Genomic DNA, 21,394 nt, shown 5'->3' on the forward strand with positions numbered 1-21,394 from the left:
TCCCGATAACCCTCCCAAATAACTGAAAAGGAAATTAATTGTATTTTATTGATTTCGTGATCAACTGACTGCGATTTAAGACTTTTCAAAGAGGTTTACACTGAAAAAAATAAAAATAATTTATTTTTTATTTTTATTATAAGCACAGAGCAGAATAAAATTGATAAAATGTTATTAACTTCTAGTGTAAACAATGAAAGCTCAACAATTAAAGATACAAATTATAATAGATATTATTTCACAAACATATTTTGGACGCAGTTAAAATCGCTTATGATTGTGAGAATTGCATCATAAAGACTTGTTTTATACTGAATCTATAAAAAAAGGTTAGCCAATAAGTTGACCCTCCCTATAAAAGTATTTTTGAAGTTTGAACAAAAAGTTCCAGTTTTACAATTGTGTTAATTTTTTTAAATTATATTCTTGTGTAGGCACTTGTTTTGGTAGTACAAATCATTTTTTAAACATTCATTTTGTGGTTTTTTTCTGGTACCTAGAGGAGTTAAAGATAGAAATGTTCATGTACTATTAGTTATTACTTATTACAAAACAAATGATTTAAAAATAAACTTTTACAAAAGAACGACAATCATTATGAACAGCATTTTTTAAAATATTATATTAGCATTAATACTATATGGTAACAAAATAAAATAATATTAACAATTGTTGAGATATTATAATTTAATGATAAAATCTTTTTCAAAAAAAAAAAATTTAAGTTCACTACAATACGACAATACTCAATAACATGCCAAAACCACAGAATATTCTATGGCAAAACTAATTAAATAGAAATGGTAAAGTTTTTTTGAAAAGCTAAACGTTTAGAGCCTAAAGAATTATAGATTTCGAATTTAACCACAACACTTGGCGTGACATCTGCTTTGGTACCCCCAAGCCAACGTCCACTCAAGAGTCATTATTTACCAATCACAAATCACTAGTACAGATTTGCTATTATTATTTTACAAAAAACAAGTATTTTTTTCATGAATAATGAAGATATCTTTATTATCTATGATTTTTTTGGTAGACCTATTTGTACTCGACTTGTATTCCTTTTTGTATTCACCTATTCTGTGGACGTACCTTCATTTATATCACGTTTAGTTGTTTCTCCCACCACTGCACTAATATTATATCCGTAAACTACTTTATAAACAAAATTCAAACGTTTGATACCTGTTATCAAATTTGTTGTTTACTTGTTTAGCGCCAGCAATGAACAATAATTATTAATTTATAAACTTTTGGATTGTATTTTCAATTTTGCATTTTGTATAGACTCAGTCAAGTACAAATGTTATAATAATGGTACACTATTATGATGCGTGTAGCCGTGTCTAATGTATTTATGTTACATTTTTATAAAATTTTAAAATTGTAAATCATTAATGTTGATGCATTGTTTATTAGCACTAATAATAGTTTAACCTAAGGTAAACAGTTAAATAATTGTTTATTTTCTCTAAATATTCTAATTTCTATCAATTGTAACTGAGGTGTATCTATTTTTAGGTGTTTGAAATCAGTACTATACTGTATTAAGCAAGATGGAAGACGACTATGATGAATATCGCCGTTGGGACGGTGACGTCGATGTAGAGGTTAGTTTTATAAAACTATATAAATTATCAACAACGCTATGCTTACGTTCTTAAAAATATATATTAAAAAAATTAAAAAATGTTCTAATAATTTATATTTTATATATTTATTTAAAATGTTTATAACTTTTTCAATCATACTTAACTGTTTTATTGTATCTACTCTTGTTTAGGCTGATGACAATGACGACATATTAGAAAATCCACAAGAAACTTTAACTCAATGCTTAGAGAAATTCAGTAGTGCTGATTATATCATGGAACCAGGAATATTTTCACAGCTTAAAAGGTAATCTTTTTAGTCTTATAATTATTATTCATTAATATAGTTGATTTGTCTTCTATAATAAACATTGATGACATCTGTAATACGCTATGTTCTTTATGTTAGTTATTATAACATTATAAAATACAATATTATGATTTATGAAAACAATAAATACAAGAATGAAGATAGGTATATTAAATTAAACAAGCTTATTTCTAGATTTTTATCATCTTAAAAATTATATGAACTTTTTACTTCTATTAATATTATTTTAATGACCTTTGTTTTTTGGCTTAAAATTACATCATACCGGCATGTGTTTTCTCTGTTTTACAAATGTGTAGTTTGTATTAATATGTTAAAAACATTTAATATGTAAATGTGAAATTTTAAATACAACTATAAAAAGACATTTTTTTATTCATTTAGGTATACAAATTTATTGTGAAAAATAACTAAAATAAGTTTTTTTTTAACTTATGTGCTTGATGAATTTATTATGAAATCTTTCTGATCAAATTTTATATTGATTTATTTTTGTGTAAAAATAGTAATCTAATAATTTGTGATTAAATAATGAATTTTGAATTATCGTATAGGTATTTTCAAGTAGGTGGGACTCCTGAGCATGTTATAGAATTGTTATCAAAGAATTATATTGGTGTTGCTCAGATGGCAAATATGGTAGCTGAATGGCTGATTTTAGGAGGTAATGATAAAATATGCTTACTATTTATAACTTTCATACACTAGTAAACTACTTTAGATTAACTTATATATAATTCATATTTTGTTCAAAAGAAATATTCTCTAGTCAATTTGTTTTTTAGTTTATTTATTAATGTATGTTTAAAGTAAAAATATTTTATAAGGTGTTGCGGTTGGTGAAGTTCAATCCTTCGTTGAAAATCACCTCAAAGATATGGTATTAAAAACATTTGATCCGAAAAAAGCAGATACAATATTTAGTGAAGAGGGAGAAGTATGTCAATAATTGTTACTATTTATTATTGGTATAACTTATTGTTCAAATAAGTATTAATTATTTTTTAATATGTATTGTAATCAATAGACTCCAGCTTGGTTAACAGAAATGATTGAACACAAAATATGGAGATCATTAATTTATAGATTAGCAGAAGAATATCCTGATTGTCTGATGCTCAACTTTACAATTAAGGTATTAACTATTACTGTTATAGTTTTTTGTTTTAACTTTTATTATCTAGGGCTGTAAGTAATATTATGGTTTATTAAATTCTTTTATAGCAATTTCCATTTCTTGTAGATTTAAAAATTTGTTATTTAAATACATACTTACTTAGTAATGTAATTCAAAATTCCATTACATAGAATAAACTATTAAGTATATAAGTATATCCATAATTTTTACTTTGGTTGACAGAAATTGTTAATAATTACCAGTATTTACTCATGATTAAATATTATATTTGAATTACCTACAGTCTTTTGGTATTAGCTTAATATGATTCTCATTTTATTTATTCATAGTTGATATCAGATGCTGGATATCAAGGTGAAATAACAAGTATATCTACAGCTTCTCAACAAATTGAAGTATATTCCCGAATATTAAAAAATTTTATCACAGAATCCATAAAAACATCTACTGAAAAACGTCAAAATACAATACAAGAATGTGCTGTAAGTTAAATTATCAAGGGCCGTATTACCGCTTAGGCTGTGTAGGCTAAAGCCTACGGCGGAAAATTTCTTTTTGGTGTGACCCAAAAATTACGTTGAGATATTAGTAAAATATCAATACCTATGTAAATTAGGCGGTACATTTATTTAAGCCTATGGGCGGGAAAAACCTTAATCTTGTCCTGTCCATATTGTTATAAGTAATACTTTTTTCACTAAAAACATAAGCAGAGATTGTGTTAGACTGTTTACAGGCTAGATAGACTATTTATACATATTTAGATATTTTTTTTGTCAATTTAAATCAAAACTTAGTATATAAAAGTATCAGTATAAGTATAAGGAAAATATTTTTAGAATATCAATTAGTAATTACTATGCATTTTAAAATATAGTAGTCTATACGGTTTGACAAATTATTTAGGCACTTAAGTTTGCAGTTTATAATAATTAGGGTGTTTACTAGATTTTGTAAATAATATATATTTTTTTCTCCAGAAAATGGTATGTCATAGCCAACATACATATGTTTTTACATTAGTTGCTCTTCAAGTTTTAGCTAAAGAAACTAATGGAGGAGTTAACATGAAGAGATTTTCTCAAGAAATAACTCGCTGTGCTCAAGAGAGGTATATTTTAGTTTCAAGATTATTAAATTAAAATTTGTTTCTAAATTTGATTTTATAAAGAAATGATGTGACTCCCATTACTATGGCATTAAATGGTGCTGCCCCGTATGACCAGCCATGTGCAGCATTAAGTTCTATGTTATCGAGAAATGCCTTAAATCCTGCTGATATAAATGTATTACATAAACACTATTCATCAGCCGATTCTCCTCCTGTCAGCTTACTGAGAATTCCACAATTTCTTGGTTAGTTTAGTTTTAAATATATTACTAAATTTATTTATTTATTTTTATCAACTAGTATTTTTTTTTTCAGAATTATTAGTTCAGGCTCTATTTAAGCCAGGAATGAAATTAAATCCAGAATATAAACCTAAATACATATATCTTTATGCTTATTCTGCTAGTGTGTATGAAGTTACATCTGGTAAAAAAAGGAAAGTTATTAATAAGGACGATTTAAAATCCACGATACAAGCTGTTGATAAAGTTCATAGCATATGTAATTTGAATAAAAGTTCAACAGAATTAATTGCTGAAGTAGCAACTATTTATCATTGCATCAGGTATTTATTTCAGAATAAATTATTACACTATGGTAAGTACAATAAACTTTAAATTAGTTAAGACATGCACTTTACTAATTTTTTCCGGGGGAATGGGAGGTTAACGCAAATTCATAATCATAATTTTTTTTTATTAATAATCAGTTACTCCTATTTCTCATATCGTCCCCTAATTTTCGTTTCTATATTGACCTTATGTCTCATATGTAAATGTTAATGGTCAGAGATATGGAGCTCAACATGCATAAAATTGGCATGTTATTTTATTGAACATGTAACATACAAACCAACTGTTTTCTTGAGATTTCAGAATTGTAAGAATTTCTATTGTTTCTATTTAGATATCCTGCTGTTGCTGTTGGTTTAATTTGTTGGGTTGAGAGTACTGTGACGGAACCAAGTTTCTTTAAGTTATGTACTGAACATACACCAACACATTTAGCACTCTTAGATGAAGTTGTTACATGTCATCCACAGCTGCATAATATCATATTAAAATTATTTGTGTCTCTTTTTGAATCTAAACAGGATGAACTAGAAATTCTAGTACACGTGAGTTACGGAATAAATTATTAGTTTCATTTTTTTTTAATTTTATAGAATAGCTCATTAATTTTTTATATTCTAATTTATTATTAAATGAGTATTAATTAAAATTACAAGAAAATCATTCATAATTGTTGTTTTAGTTGGAGATGAAAAAGATGCTGCTCGACCGTATGGTGAATTTGCTATGTTGTGGTTGTGTTGTTCCTGTTATAAAATATATTGAACAATGCTGGCATAGAGGAGATACTGATATATCTTTAATACGTTATTTTGTTACAGAAGTAAATAATTATTTAAACAATGTGTAAATGTATATTTTATTTTTTAATTTTTTTTATTAGGCTTTGGAAGCAGTTTCTCCACCTTATTCAGTTGAATTTGTTGATTTATTTTTACCAATTGTTGAAAATGAAGAAATAACTGGTACAATGCGATGTGATGGAGAAAATGATCCAGTTTCAGAATTTATTGGTAAGTCAATTTTAATATTTTTAAATTTAGCTAATTATCATACTTTTTTTTCAGTGCATTGCAAAGGAATGACAATATAAAACTAACAACATATTAAGATGGTTAATGGAAGTATAAAAAAAATTTCTCAACTGTTATTTCCATTTACTCCAATAGTGTATATTTGTGTAAAATTATAAGGTTTAAAATAGATGTTATTTTGTATTCATTTAAATTTTTGTAACAAGCAACCTAAAAATAAGAACTTGACTGGCCAGATATATATATTTTAAAATCCAAACAGTTTTAAATCAGTAAGAATAAGTAATACTATAAATTTATGATCAAATCTATCAATAAATTATAAGGGTAATATGATCCAATGTCTAAAAAATATGCTTATTACTAAGTTTACAATTTCCTCTATTTTTAAATTATAGTAGGTAGTGACTCTTTGGAATTATTTATATCTTATAAAAACATTAATTGTAATATATGTTTTGTTTTGTTTGTAAACATAGAATAACAACATTTTGGGTATATGTTAAAACCGTAATAAGGTATTTAGTATATTTTCCTATCCGAAAAATTGGTATCCATGAAAAAAAATATGTGGCTGGTGTAAATGGGTTTGCAGAATTTATTGTTGTAGAATACCGAAGTCCGCCCATCTAAGTATTATGGTTATTTTAATAAATGTATTCTAAATCTTTTAATGGGTCAAACATTTTATAACTGAATTAACTGTAGAATACTTGTTATACAGGCACAAGATAGCACTTATCCTGCCTTACACATTTTGCCTAATGCTATTGGTGTGTTATGATTAAGTGATTTAAAATTACTATCACAATATTTAAAAAAACAATACTAACTAAGAGTACACTTGAAATCATGCTTCTCAATATAATTTTTAACATTTTTATTTGATTATCTAAGGTTTTTATCTTAGACCTGTATGAAAATAAAAAATACTCATAAACAGGTGTGTACCCAATATTTAGATCTGTATCCAATATACAATATTCTTAATCTTTTTTACCTAAACAACATTTAATATATTGTACTACAATGGCCAACCGCTTATTATAATCCATTTAATTCCAAATTAAAGGTAGCTATCAAGATGAGTTATTGGTTACTATGAGTACAAAATAATTGGTTTAAAATTATAGAGATAATCAAAAAATTATATTATAATATGCAGATGACCAGTATGATTTGTAGATAATATTGTATGCATAAGTTCAATCTGTTACTAATTGACTTAGAATGTTGGTCAATTGTCACTGCACACACAAAAAAAAAATGTAGTATAAGTTGGAATAAATTACATGAATGCTGTTAATAAATAAATAGTAAAAATGTATTATAAATAATATAATTAACTTAAAAATATATATTTTTAATATTTCAGTTATTACTGTTAATCTATAAATATATCATAATAAAATTAGAATGTTTTAAGTATTTACAATTCTATTAAATATCACAAATCTTCAGCATGTTTAACTCTGGACAGTGCTACATAAGATTGCTTAGTGTTATCGTCATACCATCCAATTGGTCCAATTTCACAGTCAGCACATATAAGATATTTAATTCCAGATTCAACAGTCTTCGAGAATCCAATATTATCAAACATATACATATCTGGAACCATCCAGTAATCTGCCAACAGTTCACATTCAACAGCCTCGCAGTTTTTTTTCTGAGACATGTGTGGAAGATTGAACTACAGAATAAAAATTATTAGAAAATTTACTAATAGTAAATTTACGTCATAAAAAATTACTTCGATTCTTAAATGCTTTCCCATTGTAGATGACAAAATCTTGGATGGGCATTTTGTGCAATACACGGTGTGTTTGTTCTTTTCTTCTGTAATCAGATGATTAAAGTTATTTTTGACATCAATTGTACTATCATCAGTCATCTTAAAGAGTAAGCTATTTTACATTAATAATATCAATAAATTTAAGTGTGAAGAATTTATTAAATATTGACTAATTATACACAATACTTATCAGTTATCTATAATACTCTTCAGCTACAGTTAACTGAAATCGAAAATATGTCATATACTCTTATCAAATTATTATCACTGAATTATGCGGTTCTTTAGTTTTGATAAGAATATAGATAACGAAGATCAGTCTGTTACACGGACTAAGATATATCTTAGTCCGTGATCTATTAATTCTTCGTGATTCTAAAAATATTTATTTTTCAAAAAATTTCAGGCACCCCTACAGGCCTACAACATATTCTTGTGAAGTAAATTGTGGTTACAAATATGCATAGAAGTCTAAAGTCTAATATTTATGCAAATAATAATAAATACGAGTTTGGTGTCCTTATCACTAATCTTCATGTATGTAACCACGACTTGGGTAACCATAGACAAATAGAATGTATTATTTACGTAACCCATTATAGGTGATAATTAAGATAAAATAAATCATAATATTGGAGTTGTACTTTAAAGTTGTAGTTAAGCGTTAAGATCAAAGTACCATACACTGCAACTAGTAGCATATTATATACAGATATGAATTTGATTATAATGGTTTTGAATTATGTTTTACATTAAGCTTGGTGTTATTTTAAGGTCAAGGATATGAATTACACAGAAATTTTATTTACTCGATAATTTACAATTCATATTCATTTTGAACGTTGATATTTTGAAAATGGGTAACCGATCATCGTTGCTTTTGCGTAAAGAAGAAATTGCTCAAATTAGAAATGAAACTGGATGTAAGTATTAAGTGGACAGATGTACATTTTACTGAATTTAGTATACATGTTCTTTTTAAATTTTAAGTTTTTTTTAGATCTATGTCGAAATCGATTAAAGTTTCATTGAATTTAAGCTTAGTGTTATTCTTTAAAATCATTTATATTTATTCCTATTAATATGATGTTAAAATTAAAAGCTAGCATTGATGACATTGACCAACTGGTTTTTATTTTGTTTGTGATAATAGAAATATTGGTTAATGGCACACAAATTCTAGTGAAAAAAGTATAATTTGATTATTGTAATTTATAACAATTGTTACCATTAGATTTAAAATTTTTTTTTTTAATACATTGAATATGTCAAACATCAAGTCTACAAAATATTTGGATTTACAATTTGTTCGAAGCTTGAAACTAATTTTAATAAAATTATTTTATAGTCACCGCAAATCAAATTGAACGTCTCTACAGTAGATTTACCAGTTTGGATAGAGGTGATTTGGGGACACTCAGTAGGGAAGATTTACTGCGTATTCCAGAGTTGGCGATAAATCCTTTAGGGGAAAGAATTGTTGATTTATTCCACGCAGACTTCGGGAATAATTGTGATCGTATTAATTTCTTACAATTCATGAGAGGGCTATCTAAATTCAGACCAATTCGACCAAATAAACCAAACAAACAAAACAATAGAATGGAGAAAGTAAAATGTAATCATTAATAATAACAATAAACTTGTGTATCGTAGGGCAGAATATTTATTAATATATCATCAATATAATTTTAGTTGCCTTTGATATGTATGATGTTGACAACGATGGATTGATATCAAAGGATGAGCTCTTGATTATTTTACATATGATGGTTGGTGCCAACATCAGGTAAATATCTTAATGATTTGTATGTTTTTATTTCAGATTCTAAAATTTTAATCTTATTTTTAGTGAAGAACAGTTGTCTATTATTGCGGATAAAACAATTTCTGAGGCAGACATTGATGGAGACGGTTTAATTTCATTTGATGAATTCAGTAAAACATTTGAAAAGTCTGATATTGAAAATAAAATGTCAATTAGATTTTTAAACTAATCGAACATGCCTATTATCAACAGATCATTCCGCTCATATTATATTCTTTTAATTTTATAAATTGTTCTAGGTACACAGCATTAGTTTTAATATTCAGAGAGAATTTAATATTTTAATCCAAAGACCAATATTTTAATTAATTTGTATTCGTTTATTACTAATAGAGTAGATTTATGCAAAAAAATGTTGAATATAATATAATATTTTAATATATATAAATTTTATAATTTACAAATTTGTCTTCGATTTATTTCTCCAACAGAGAAAAAACAAATGATTTCAACACAAAGAATTATGTATGAGTACAAAACATTTTGATAGATTATCTAATTTTCAAGTACTGAATATATAAATAATAATAAAAAAATTAAATAACAAGACATTAGAATAAAAATACTTTCTATGCATTGGATGAGACAGCTAGCTTTTTCAAATGCTCCATAAACAGTTGCAAGCTTACATCATCTGTCAAAACTGGTGCTCCACCATCCTGAAATTAAAAATTGACTTCACATCTATAATATAAAATTATAAAAATTAATTCAATACTTACACCTCCATAAGCATACATATTATTATGTGTTTGAGATGGGTTTACTTTGCATAGTAAAAATCTTGCCTGAAAAAATGTATTGATCAATATCAAAATATTTGTGATATTAAAATTATTCAAATAACTTACCTGACTACCACCTTGTTCTGTGTCAATATACCGAGGCATTGGGAATCGAGTTTTGAGAATTTCCTGAGCATCATCAACGGGGGCTTGAAGCAACTGCTTGAAGTTACTATACTCTGGTCTATTTTGATAATCCATTGCTCTCCATTGAGCAATAGTCTAAAAAATCAATTATTTTAATTGAAAATTGAAAAAAAAGTGTATATTTGTTTACTCACCTCTCCATGGAATATCAAAATATGGAAAAATGTGTCCATCAATAATATTTTATCAGGTTGAATACTACTGGTATCCAAAAGTACAGGTTCTGGCCTACCATTAAAACTATAGCTATACAGAATTGGCTGTATCATGATTAAACTTTGGGTAACATCTTCACGCATCAACATGTGCCTAAAACAGAAACATACAATTATTACTTATAGACAGGTTTTTTAAAAGTAGTTTCTTTTTAAATTAAAACTTACCTATAATATGATGTTTCATCAGGACTATTATTAAAAACTTGTAGAAATTGAGACCTTCTTAAATGATACATGAACTGTGGATATAAACTGAAGTTTTCTGGCAATCGGAAACTATTTGGATCATCTTTTTGATAATCACCAAATTTTTGACACTGTTTTCAAATTAACAACAATAAAATTATTGTTGGTATTTATAAAAAAAAATATTTATTTGTTACCAAGCGTATAAGCGTACGATCAGCCCAACGCATCACATCTGGACTATCCTCAGTTTCAGCACGGTTCACTACCATACGAGCCATTAAAACGGCAGATGCTTCTTGATCAAATGCAGCACTAACATGCATCATATTCTGAACAGGGTCTGCCCAACTAAAAAACATAACCCATAAGTATAAAACAAAATTAGCTTTATGTACAAACAATTACATACTTCCTAGCTAATGTGGTGACTCTAATTCGTTTATAGCCACTGGAATGTTGATACTGAGTAATAAACTGAATGCAACCACGTCCACCCTGCGGTATAGGTGATCCATGCTAAAAATAAGATAACATATAAATATTTAAATTGTATATTTGTGTACATAAAAGGGTTTCACAATTATTTACTTGGTTGACAATTTCGAAGAAAAATGCACATGTAGTGTTAGGCATCAAGCTACACATTTTCCATTGACATGTACCACCTAAACCTAAGTCACAGTCAGATACACATGGGTTTTTGATACTTAATGATACGCATGGTCCTATTGCACCCATAACTAAATAAAAAAAATAATTTCAGTATTGAATTGTAATAGGGACATAATATACAAAGACACTTTACTTTTCAATTCTCTAGATGTTTTTACTTCCAAGGTAGCATTGAATGCCATTTTTAAATTGTTTTCATGATCTCGAGCCAATACCCTTTGAAATGTTTGCTTGAATAAAGATGAATTGAATGAATCACCCATTACCATATGGCCACTAAAATTAAAATATTGATAGTAATGTATATTTTTTTATAAAAATATTTCATAACAATAACAAACCCAGTTGTATTACAACATTGCTTCATTTCCATCAATCCAGTTTGATCTAAAGCACACGCATATATATCAATTGTATGTCCATTGGTTGCAGCACGAACTGCTAAGGTATCGTAATGTTTAGTTGCTTTTTTCATATATGGAGCATTATCTTTCATTATTTGGTCATGGGAACGAATTGTATCGGATAACTTTTCATTAACTACATGACCTGGACCTTGGGAACATGCTCCACCAACAAACAGCATTATACGTGCACCAGTTTGTGGATACGTAGACTATAAAAATTACTTTACATATTTCAAAATATTGTAATTAAATTAAAGTAATTGGTCATTACCTCCAATAAGCTAACAGCAATTGATAATGCCATCCCTGTGCTCCTTAAAGGTCTCATTCCTTGTGAAACAGGCCACGGATCTTTTAAAAGCTCATTTAATAAGTCTGACATATTCACATCACAATTTTGCACCGGCTGTATAAATCTATGAAAATATTTACATCAGAACAAGTATAAATATTTATTTTATTTAAGAAATACCTGTTTGCTGGTACATTAACTTGTTGCTGTTGTTGTGCTTGCTGTTGAGGCACACCAGCTTGAGCAGTTGGAGCAGCATATTTTCCGATTCCTAATATATCCTGAATTTGTTTCGGTGGTAAGTCTTTTGTGCCTCTAAACACATATGACTTGGAAATACCTTCACAACCCAATTCGTGGACCTAAAATGGTATGTAAATATTTATTATTCATAGACACAAACATTAGATTCATTCAATATATTTTACAGCTAAATACTATAATTTTATATCATACCTGAACAACATTTCCAAATGTAATTAAGCCAACAAGAGCATTTGGTGGTAATAAACTAAGAGACATTTGTAAAGAGTCTTTAAGAGCACCAAGTTCTTCATCATCCATACAAGTATCCACAACAAACAAAAATATCGGTGGCATGGTTTTAGCTCTCTAGATCAATTATACAATTTAATAAAAAATATTGTAAGCCTAAAACTGTACCTATCACACAACAATAAATATCAAAACATTACCGTTATTGAGTATTCAATGGTAGAAAATGCAGGAATAAGTTCAGCTGGTTGGTGTTGATCTGAAATTGCTCCATATTGAGGAGGAAACTAAATAAATTTAAACATATAATTATTATAAATTTAAATAATAATTAGGACAATAGTAGTCATACTTACAGAATTACATTGAAAACAAAAATTACATATCCACATTTTTCCTCTATAATCCACCTGACATAAAGGATTTAGAATTGCTCGACAAGTATTACGTGTACATAGTACAGGATCATACTGTATTGGAGGTAAATCTATACTTCCATAAATAAAAAGGTTAGAAATAAATTGATCATTTTTGTAATAAATTCTATACTGACCCGGTCTTTCTTTCAATGGCTGGTAAAGACAACCTACAGGTACAACAAGACGGGTTGCTTCTAATCTACTAGCTGGCCAAACATTCCACGACAAGCGGACACCATCACGCTCTTCATTTTGCTCAATAAATTCTTCGTAAGTTGACATGTTTACTAAAATTTAGCAATTGTTAATATCGCTGTAAGTAATAAATATATATATAAATATATATATAAATATATAATGAAAGTTATATGTTAGGTTAGTATGTAACGCATTTATGCGAGTGATGCCACTGAGGGCAGAAAACCTTCATTATCTTTGAAATATCTTTTAAGCTTTTATAAAATAATAATTTATATTTAATAAATAAATGTTTAGTTTGAGCCGTTATATTATCCAGTATAAGGTATATGAAAAATTAGAAAAACATTGTTGTTTATTATCTATGTATATTTACACTTAAAATATTGCAAGCTTTGAATTTATATTATAGGCTAATTACGATGAGTTTTGCTTGATGTGATTACATTATTAAAAGTAATTTTATTTCTACTACTAATTCATTAAAATAAATTTGTAGTTTTGGATAAAATAACGATCAGTCATTTTTACTTCTAAGTTACATAGGCTCATATTCCTCATATAAAAATGTCTGAAACAACGTCTTTTATGAACTACAAATTGATAATACTTTTAGATTATTTTAAATAATACTATCAAGAAAGTTCACCTTAAATATGTTATAAGATCAGGGCAGTTTATTTTTAAAATAATTAGAATTCACCTTTAAATTATGGAAATAAATGAACTAATTGAAAAATGTATTCATATAATATTAAATACAATTTGAATACAGTATAAAAAGGGTTCTACACACGTATTGATATTAATTAACACTAAAAAAATGCCTTATTAATTTAAAAACAAATAATCATGAGTTCATTTTAAAGAAACGTTTGATAAAAAGTAAAAATAGTAATACTATATTTTATTTTATACTACATCTATAATTTACCTTAACGACACGTCAATGAGCTGATTTTCTTTTACTTTTTCATTAGATTTTATATTTTGTAAATTATAGGCAGTAGTACAGTATTAATTTATTTTAAAAAAAAGGTAGAAACTATTTTTCTGAAGAAACACTTTCCGAAAAGGAAGAACACGTCACTGGTCACTGGTAGATAGGCTGTGGCAGTATTCCCTATGATAAGAAACCACGGTAACTCGTACAACTGCAAGGCAGCCACAAGGTGGACTGATAATTGTTATCAATTAATTTTGTTACACAACCACAGATTATATAATAATAATATAATAATTAATTATAATATAATAATTTATTATAATATAATATTTAATATAATCTGTGACACAACCACAGATATATAAAATAATTTATTTCGTTTATCAAAGTTCATGGTTTGTACTGCAGAGTGCAGGCCACGATTTAAGATAGTATCTAAAATAAGATACTATCTTAAATCGTGATCGTGATGCATACTGCAACTGCTGTTTACTTGTATTTTAGATAAAAGATAGCTAAAAGCACAGAACAAAAGCTTAAAGTGCAAAATAAAAATTAAGTTTTCAATCATAATATATCAGATGTATGAAACGGATTTTGTACTTCAAAGTTGAAAAGCATTTCCTGTAGTTTAGTGCCATAGGATTTCCCAAAAAATAATGCATATTGTATTTAAATCCGTTCCCTAATAATATTAGCATAGCCAGTAAGTATAAGATAATACTTTAAGTAAGTAGTTGGTATAAGACAGCCCTCTCAAATTGTATTACCATGTATATAATGAAAAATAAATAAATTGAAAATTGATAATGTCTATAAATAACTCAAAGCGAGTCTAATTATTTTGCAAATTTATTTCGTGCATAGGAAATTATAAAAATAAAATAAACATTTGATGAACATATTATTTCCAAATACCTACAGTTCTAGATTCTAGATCTAGATTAAAGACAAAATAAGAAAATCGTTCTATGAGAATTTTTAACTTACGGCCGCAGAGATGAATTTTTTTGCGGCTATAAGCGCTAAAAATTTGCCACCCCTTTAATAGGTAAACAATTTTAATACCCCTCCAAAACATTCTTAGTTACAATTACTTTTTTTCACATTTAGTTATAAATAGCGTACTATAAAAAAATCAATAGATGTCCTCCAAATTTTAATAAAAACCTATAGGTACCTAAAATAATATTTTTTTATGAATTATGAACTATTATTAATAGTACAAAATTAAAACCACTGATTGGAACATTACAATTCACAAAATTATTTATTATCCTTTATATAATAATAGCCAATAGGCATACCAAGCAGATGTTAAAATAAATATTTTTGTATAAAAATTCTTAATTTAACTATTTTAATTTTAGATTTTGACGCCCAATGGCGTAGCGAGAAACTTGGTGGTCCGGGGGCTACTCTCGACTTTGTCAAATAGGTACAACAATTTGTATTAACATTTTAATGTAACATTTATTTTATTTGAACTATTATAGACAGAACATTAAACTCCTTATAAAATCAGTTTTTTCTTCAGTCGTACATAAACATGAATTAAAATAGAAAAGTTCCTGGGAAAAGAGCCCCCCCCAACTTCGACATACTTTTGAGGCCCCGGTGGCCGCTGCATCCAAAAAACTCTACTGTTGACGTATTTTCCTTTCATTTGTTAAATACATGGACACACCAGTATACCAGACGCCATGATGTCTCTGAATACCAAATGTCTAACTTCAAATGTTTGTAAAAATTAATTTTACTTTCAACTTTCAAGTACATTTTTTTTTTTGTTAAATATAGGAAAACTTAAGGGATAAGGATAATGTACATGTATTTTATATCTTTGATGTACATAGGAACATAGGAGTTTTTATGATTTTTTTAAATCAAAATAATTTGTGACTTTACATGACTTTGACTTCAGACACTACAAAATTTATTGTGAATTTTAGCTCAAGTTTTTTTTTTTTTTTTTTCCTCTAATTACAAGTAACAACTTGTATTACATTTTCATGTTTGACCGAGGAAACATTTTTTTATAGACATTAAATAATAATTCTTTGGCCTATAAATAGCTCGACAAGTTTCAAATCCGGGTTATAGGAGACAAAGAAAATTTGTTATGTGAACATTCACTGATAGTTTCGTGTATCTAATGACCTTTTTTTTAGAATAACACCAAAAATCATAATTTATTTTGTAAAAATCTGTTTTCCCCGGCGCTTTTGGAATTTTTAATTTTTACCTTCTGAATGCACCCACTAGTTTCACTTATCCTCCCATCAGATAATATGCTGAAGTCGAAAATTAAAGCATTATTTCAATTACTTATTGTGTACACCGACACACACAACAAAAAACACATTGTAAAATCAATACATTCATCAGTGCACTCAGAATCGAAAAAAAAAAAATAACTCCCTATATCAATAATTTTAATATCTTATAATCAGTTAAACACTTGACTTTGAGGTACCTACTTAGCGATAAAAATATGTTCAGTTAAAATAAAAAAACTGTTCATTTTGAGTAAAAAAAAAATGTCTTCATTAAACAAGTATACTGAGTACAAACATAATCAAAGATAATCTTTTTTCCACCCTGTACAGATGTAGACATTTTTTTTTTTTAATAAATTACACAATACAGTAAATCATATTTTAATTACCTATTTAATAAATATATACAAAAACAACCATACCAAAAAAGTACCAAAATAATATAGTAAACTAATATGTATAAACACAGGAAAAATTTAAAATAAAAATGCATAAAAACAATATACTTTATAACATAGTATAGCTGGCAACTAAGTTTTATCTTAAATAATATTGTTTTAAGTTAAATTTGAAGATATTTGTAGTCAAATAGAATCACAATGAACAGTATAGAATGTCTTAATTGTTGAATGTAAGAAATAATGAATATACTTAAAAACATAAAAAAAAACTATAAAGTGCTAAATTTGCTGAAAGGAAAGTTGTTGTTAAGGTAACAGTATCCACAAATTACTGCTAATCCAGCAACAAGCCCACTGATTATAAATGTTGTGCTCTAAAACAAGACACAAATTTAATTTAGTTAACTAATGTCTACATCTAATAACAATATACTAAACATGGTAATAAAAATATATTTTTTCCAGAAAATCAAATTAGTTTATGAAGTTACTGATACTAAAATGTAAAGGAGTGATCTTTGAATAGACTATTGACTACCATGAACGCAAATTATTTTGCCTGGCTTCAAAAAAGAAAAAGTGTGGGAAATTGGTTGTTGAGAGAAGACTTGAATATTAAGTAACAAGTATATTTTTATATAACTACCCTACAGTCCACCAAAATTTCTTCACTCACCAACGATTATTTTTCCTAAAGATATTTATTACTTATAGATATTATAATGGGTAACTTATTGAAAAATTAAGTTTATAAATAATGTAACATTATACCGTATTTTTGTCGTCTTTTGCTGATTTTTCATTATTATCTTTTTGACCCAACATTTTTTTATACAATTCTCTTTCTTGTACTCTCTCTTTGACTAATGCTGCTTTAACATTGCTAAGAATGCTTTGAACAGTTTTGTTATTTGGATTTATTTGCAATGCTTTTTCAAGCTCACGGGCAGCTGCCATATTTTGTCCTTTTAAGGCTAGTACTTTACCCTTGCGCATAATCGCTTTTTCATTATTAGGTTCAACAGCGAGTACACTATCCAGTGTACTTAAAGCTAAATCTAAACTGTTCATAGACATGTGGACAGCTGCCATGTTGTTCAATGTCTTGACACGTTCACTTAGAATGTCTTTTTGTTCTGAATCTGAACCAATCTAAAAAAAATAAAGAACAATGATTCTTGATTCATATGTGTAAGCACATAATTATATAACATATACAATTAACAACCGTAAATAATAAAGAATAAAAAATAGTATCATGCAGGTCATTTTCATTCCATTAACAAATTGAATTCATAAAATATATTTTTTTTTTAAATTATCTTTTATGTATTTATGAATTTAATGAAAATCAAATAAATTAAACATAGTATTTAAATGCGTAGAATTATGTTTATGTTGAAATTATATTATGCATTTTATGGGGGGTGGATGGGGGTGGGAGCACATAGGTTAATTAGTGGTCATTTTTCATTCAGACTTTCTTATTTCTCTCTCAGTAGTTTTAATCCATAGATAAGTTTGCAGCCTTTTTCACTCTTTTCTATTTTTTACTTTCCTTTTAAGCTTTTTATTTGTATGTATTATTAGTCACATCTTTGGCCCTTAATTAATTATTGAATGTATTGCAGTTTCTATGATTCTTCCCTTCTATAATTAGTTTTAATAATGCTACGTGCCATGGTAAATGCCCTATCCAATCATTCACTAGATTTTTTCCTTCCTCTACTAAATCTATTATTTGTTTCATCTTTCCTACCACATATAAGTACTTTGGTTTTAATAGGATATTTATTTTATTATCTCAATCTTTGTTCTTAATATTAAATCTTGATTTTTCATGCATGACACAGGACAATCATTTGATTCTTCTCACTCAAACTCCAATGATTATGCTAGGTAGGAATTGCTGCATGGTCTGAAAATACTTCCAAACATTTATCTCGGATACTTCCTACTTTACCTTACATAAACCTTACCTCAACTAAGGGTGCACTATGAAGTTTAGTACAAAGAGATAATTTCATTTTTAATTTATAAAATCTTAGTAAAATAGCAATAACTTATAAATAAATAAGTAAAAAGTAAACATTCAAATTAAAGTATATTATTGTACCTATTCATGATATAAATAGTAATTGAATTTATAAAAATGGAAAACCAAATTGATATTAATTTTAGTGATAATCCTGAAGAATATATTACATTTATAAGAGTAATCTTAGAGATTACCAAAGAATTTTTTTAATATCTTCAGTTTTAAAAAACATGGATACTTAAACTATGAATATTATGATTAAATTTGTTAAATTTTTTTTTTTTTTTTTTATTTATTTATTTATATGATTGAAATATTGCGATTCAGCTAATTTTATAATTATTTCTAAGAAAATAAAATTAATATATTATCATACTATATCTCCTGGTCCTCCAAAATATTGAAGAGCTTTGCGATACACATGTAAAGCCATAGTGTTTTCATTACGTGCATACCACCAGTTTCCTTTATCTTTTTTTTTGAGCCTATAACAAAACATAATAAACTTAAAAATTACTTTAAATGAAAACAATATAGATAGATGGTAGTCACAGTTTCTATCCTTCACAACAGTGATTTCACTGATGTTAATCTAGAACCTACTATAGATCTTTATTCATAAAATTATATAATTAAACTAACCTAACTCCACCATTGCACCATATATTACAACTATTTTAAAATTTGATAAGTTATTTTAAAACTCTTGCCATTTTTATGAATACAATAAAATATGTAACAAATCACATGTCTGTGCATTTTTTTTAGTTATATTTTATTTTAACAAATAATTAAAAATCAATATTTTTTAAAATATTAAATTTTAGGACAATTTCAAACGGTATTAATTTATCTTAATATTGGTACTTTAAGCCTTTAAAGTTTAAGGGTCACATAGTTAAATTGTACCATAGTTATTTTCTAAATGTATGAGAGGTCATCATAATCTAATCTAATAGTTACATTAACAATTTTTATTTTTCTAATTAGGTATTTACTTATTTTGGTACATCAATGTAGTTTTACCAATAAAAGTTAGTGAATCATTTAAAATAAGGAGATTTAATGGGAAAAATGAATTAAAATTTTGAAGTATAAAATAAATCTGGATTTCGAAACAAAATATTGTAAAATGTAATATTTCTAGTTCATGTAAATTATTAATATATGATCAATCAAAACCTAAATACACATTCAATAATAATTAGACACAAATGTACGAACCCAATGTTAAGCCTTTCAATTGGAGTAAGGTCATCTGGAAGTATTTCTGGCTTTACAGATACTAGTTCTACAATATAAACTAATCTAGCTCCACCCAGAACCTTTGGACTCAATCCCTTTTCACCATAACCAAATCGTGATGCTATTTTCAACTCAGCTATTTCACCTACATTCATTAAGCTTAAAGCTAAATCAACACCTTGAATTACCTAAATAAAACACAGACCATAGTTTAAAAATATTGAATGTAAAATTTTAAACATTATATTACCTCACAATCACCAAGAGTGATTTCAAAATTGTCTTCTTTTTCAAATATATCATCATTATCTTCTAGACGACCAACTAAATTTATCACAATTTGTTCACCTTTCATTGGTCGTTCGTCAAGAGCTCCTTGCTTAATGATTTTTTTCAATAAATCCCCAGAACCTAAAATATCTTGGTAAGTTTGTTCCTTTGGTTCGCCTTCATTCACTGATTGAGAAGGAACATCTTCATTATTGTGTTCACTATCTAACTGAATATCATTAGAACTAATCGAAGGTCCCAAAGAAGTGCCTTGTTCAGCAGTTATAAAATCAGATACTTTGGAAGTCATGTTTGGTGGAATGGTATTATTTTGCTTTAGATTTAATCCCATGTCTTCCATTTGAAAATAATTGTTTTAGCAGTGTTCGGAAATACAAGTTCAATAATCAACACCTTTGATCACCACTCAACACACAGCATGGATTGTCACCGTGACAATAATTAAATTAAATTAATAACAGACTGAATGAATAAATAACTAAATAAAACAATTATTAATTAAAACAAATTACAAAATAGTGTATGTACAATAGTGAATAGTAAATACAGATTATTTTTTTTACTTCTTGTTTTTTACTTTCTGTATTTCAATTTTCAGACATACTGCATAAATTATAGACCATAGACTATTGACTATTAAGTAACTATAGTATATTATTATGATTATCAGGTTCCGGAAAAAACTGATAACAAAAGTCATTATCACTGTGAAAAATAAGTTCATGTCATCAGGCCAGCAACAGCTGCTGCTGAAGACGTGTAGGTATGGCTGAATAACCTTAACTTTGGTATTAGATTATTCTCCACGGATAATATAAATTATAAAGACAGACCTTTTATTAACCGTTAGGTACGAAAAAACCGGTGTTGCCCACTAACTTTGATTTTTATTTTTTTCAACCTTTTTTACATCTAAACGCCGTTCATTACTTTAAAGTTATAACTTAATGTTCGAAAAATTTAAAAAT

At 27.1% G+C, this 21,394-nt stretch overlaps 5 protein-coding genes and 1 long non-coding RNA gene across 9 annotated transcripts; 3 read left to right on the forward strand and 3 right to left on the reverse strand.

The window, feature by feature from the left end:
• Positions 1-1,187: 1,187 nt before the first annotated feature.
• On the forward strand, positions 1,188-5,968 carry LOC111041704 (negative elongation factor D). The gene is made up of 14 exons (XM_022326080.1): positions 1,188-1,445; positions 1,525-1,613; positions 1,787-1,902; positions 2,481-2,590; positions 2,754-2,863; positions 2,954-3,061; positions 3,394-3,546; positions 4,045-4,175; positions 4,236-4,420; positions 4,491-4,740; positions 5,082-5,292; positions 5,430-5,570; positions 5,631-5,760; positions 5,815-5,968. The coding sequence occupies exons 2-14, from the start codon at positions 1,560-1,562 to the stop codon at positions 5,838-5,840; spliced, it is 1,725 nt and encodes a 574-aa protein (XP_022181772.1). The 5' UTR covers positions 1,188-1,445; positions 1,525-1,559; the 3' UTR covers positions 5,841-5,968.
• Positions 5,969-7,118: 1,150 nt separating this feature from the next.
• LOC111041708 (guanine nucleotide exchange factor MSS4 homolog) lies at positions 7,119-7,825 on the reverse strand. The gene is made up of 2 exons (XM_022326085.1): positions 7,535-7,825; positions 7,119-7,474 (listed from the first exon to the last, which is right to left on the reverse strand). Exons 1-2 carry the CDS (start codon positions 7,673-7,675, stop codon positions 7,229-7,231), a joined length of 387 nt encoding a protein of 128 aa, XP_022181777.1. The 5' UTR covers positions 7,676-7,825; the 3' UTR covers positions 7,119-7,228.
• Positions 7,826-8,199: 374 nt separating this feature from the next.
• Positions 8,200-9,915, forward strand: LOC111041707 (calcineurin B homologous protein 1). The gene is made up of 4 exons (XM_022326084.1): positions 8,200-8,499; positions 8,925-9,194; positions 9,272-9,365; positions 9,429-9,915. Exons 1-4 carry the CDS (start codon positions 8,433-8,435, stop codon positions 9,571-9,573), a joined length of 576 nt encoding a protein of 191 aa, XP_022181776.1. The 5' UTR covers positions 8,200-8,432; the 3' UTR covers positions 9,574-9,915.
• Positions 9,765-14,349, reverse strand: LOC111041702 (protein transport protein Sec23A). Of its 2 annotated transcripts, none has more exons than XM_022326074.1 (17): positions 14,161-14,349; positions 13,163-13,315; positions 12,966-13,096; positions 12,810-12,896; positions 12,571-12,726; positions 12,295-12,476; positions 12,094-12,238; positions 11,757-12,031; positions 11,549-11,691; positions 11,332-11,483; positions 11,153-11,259; positions 10,938-11,091; positions 10,720-10,871; positions 10,471-10,645; positions 10,256-10,411; positions 10,127-10,192; positions 9,765-10,063 (listed from the first exon to the last, which is right to left on the reverse strand). In XM_022326074.1, the coding sequence occupies exons 2-17, from the start codon at positions 13,308-13,310 to the stop codon at positions 9,974-9,976; spliced, it is 2,319 nt and encodes a 772-aa protein (XP_022181766.1). In that variant the 5' UTR covers positions 13,311-13,315; positions 14,161-14,349; the 3' UTR covers positions 9,765-9,973. The 2 variants fall into 2 exon arrangements, with proteins under 2 accessions (XP_022181766.1, XP_022181765.1); XM_022326073.1 differs by having other exon boundaries at positions 13,163-13,341.
• A 136-nt stretch (positions 14,350-14,485) lies between these two features.
• Positions 14,486-17,607, forward strand: LOC111041710. The gene is made up of 2 exons (XR_002605353.1): positions 14,486-14,878; positions 17,318-17,607. It is a non-coding gene; the product is annotated as an uncharacterized LOC111041710 (long non-coding RNA).
• Positions 17,008-21,082, reverse strand: LOC111041705 (peptidyl-prolyl cis-trans isomerase FKBP8). Of its 3 annotated transcripts, none has more exons than XM_022326082.1 (6): positions 20,974-21,073; positions 20,386-20,904; positions 20,115-20,323; positions 19,267-19,375; positions 17,624-18,004; positions 17,008-17,226 (listed from the first exon to the last, which is right to left on the reverse strand). In XM_022326082.1, the coding sequence occupies exons 2-6, from the start codon at positions 20,764-20,766 to the stop codon at positions 17,122-17,124; spliced, it is 1,185 nt and encodes a 394-aa protein (XP_022181774.1). In that variant the 5' UTR covers positions 20,767-20,904; positions 20,974-21,073; the 3' UTR covers positions 17,008-17,121. The 3 variants fall into 3 exon arrangements, with proteins under 3 accessions (XP_022181774.1, XP_022181775.1, XP_022181773.1); XM_022326083.1 differs by having other exon boundaries at positions 20,990-21,068; XM_022326081.1 differs by having other exon boundaries at positions 20,386-21,082.
• Positions 21,083-21,394: the final 312 nt, after the last annotated feature.

Source organism: Myzus persicae, unplaced genomic scaffold (assembly GCF_001856785.1).
Source record: "Myzus persicae strain clone G006 unplaced genomic scaffold, MPER_G0061.0, whole genome shotgun sequence".
In the NCBI taxonomy this organism is placed as follows: Eukaryota; Metazoa; Arthropoda; class Insecta; order Hemiptera; family Aphididae; genus Myzus; species Myzus persicae.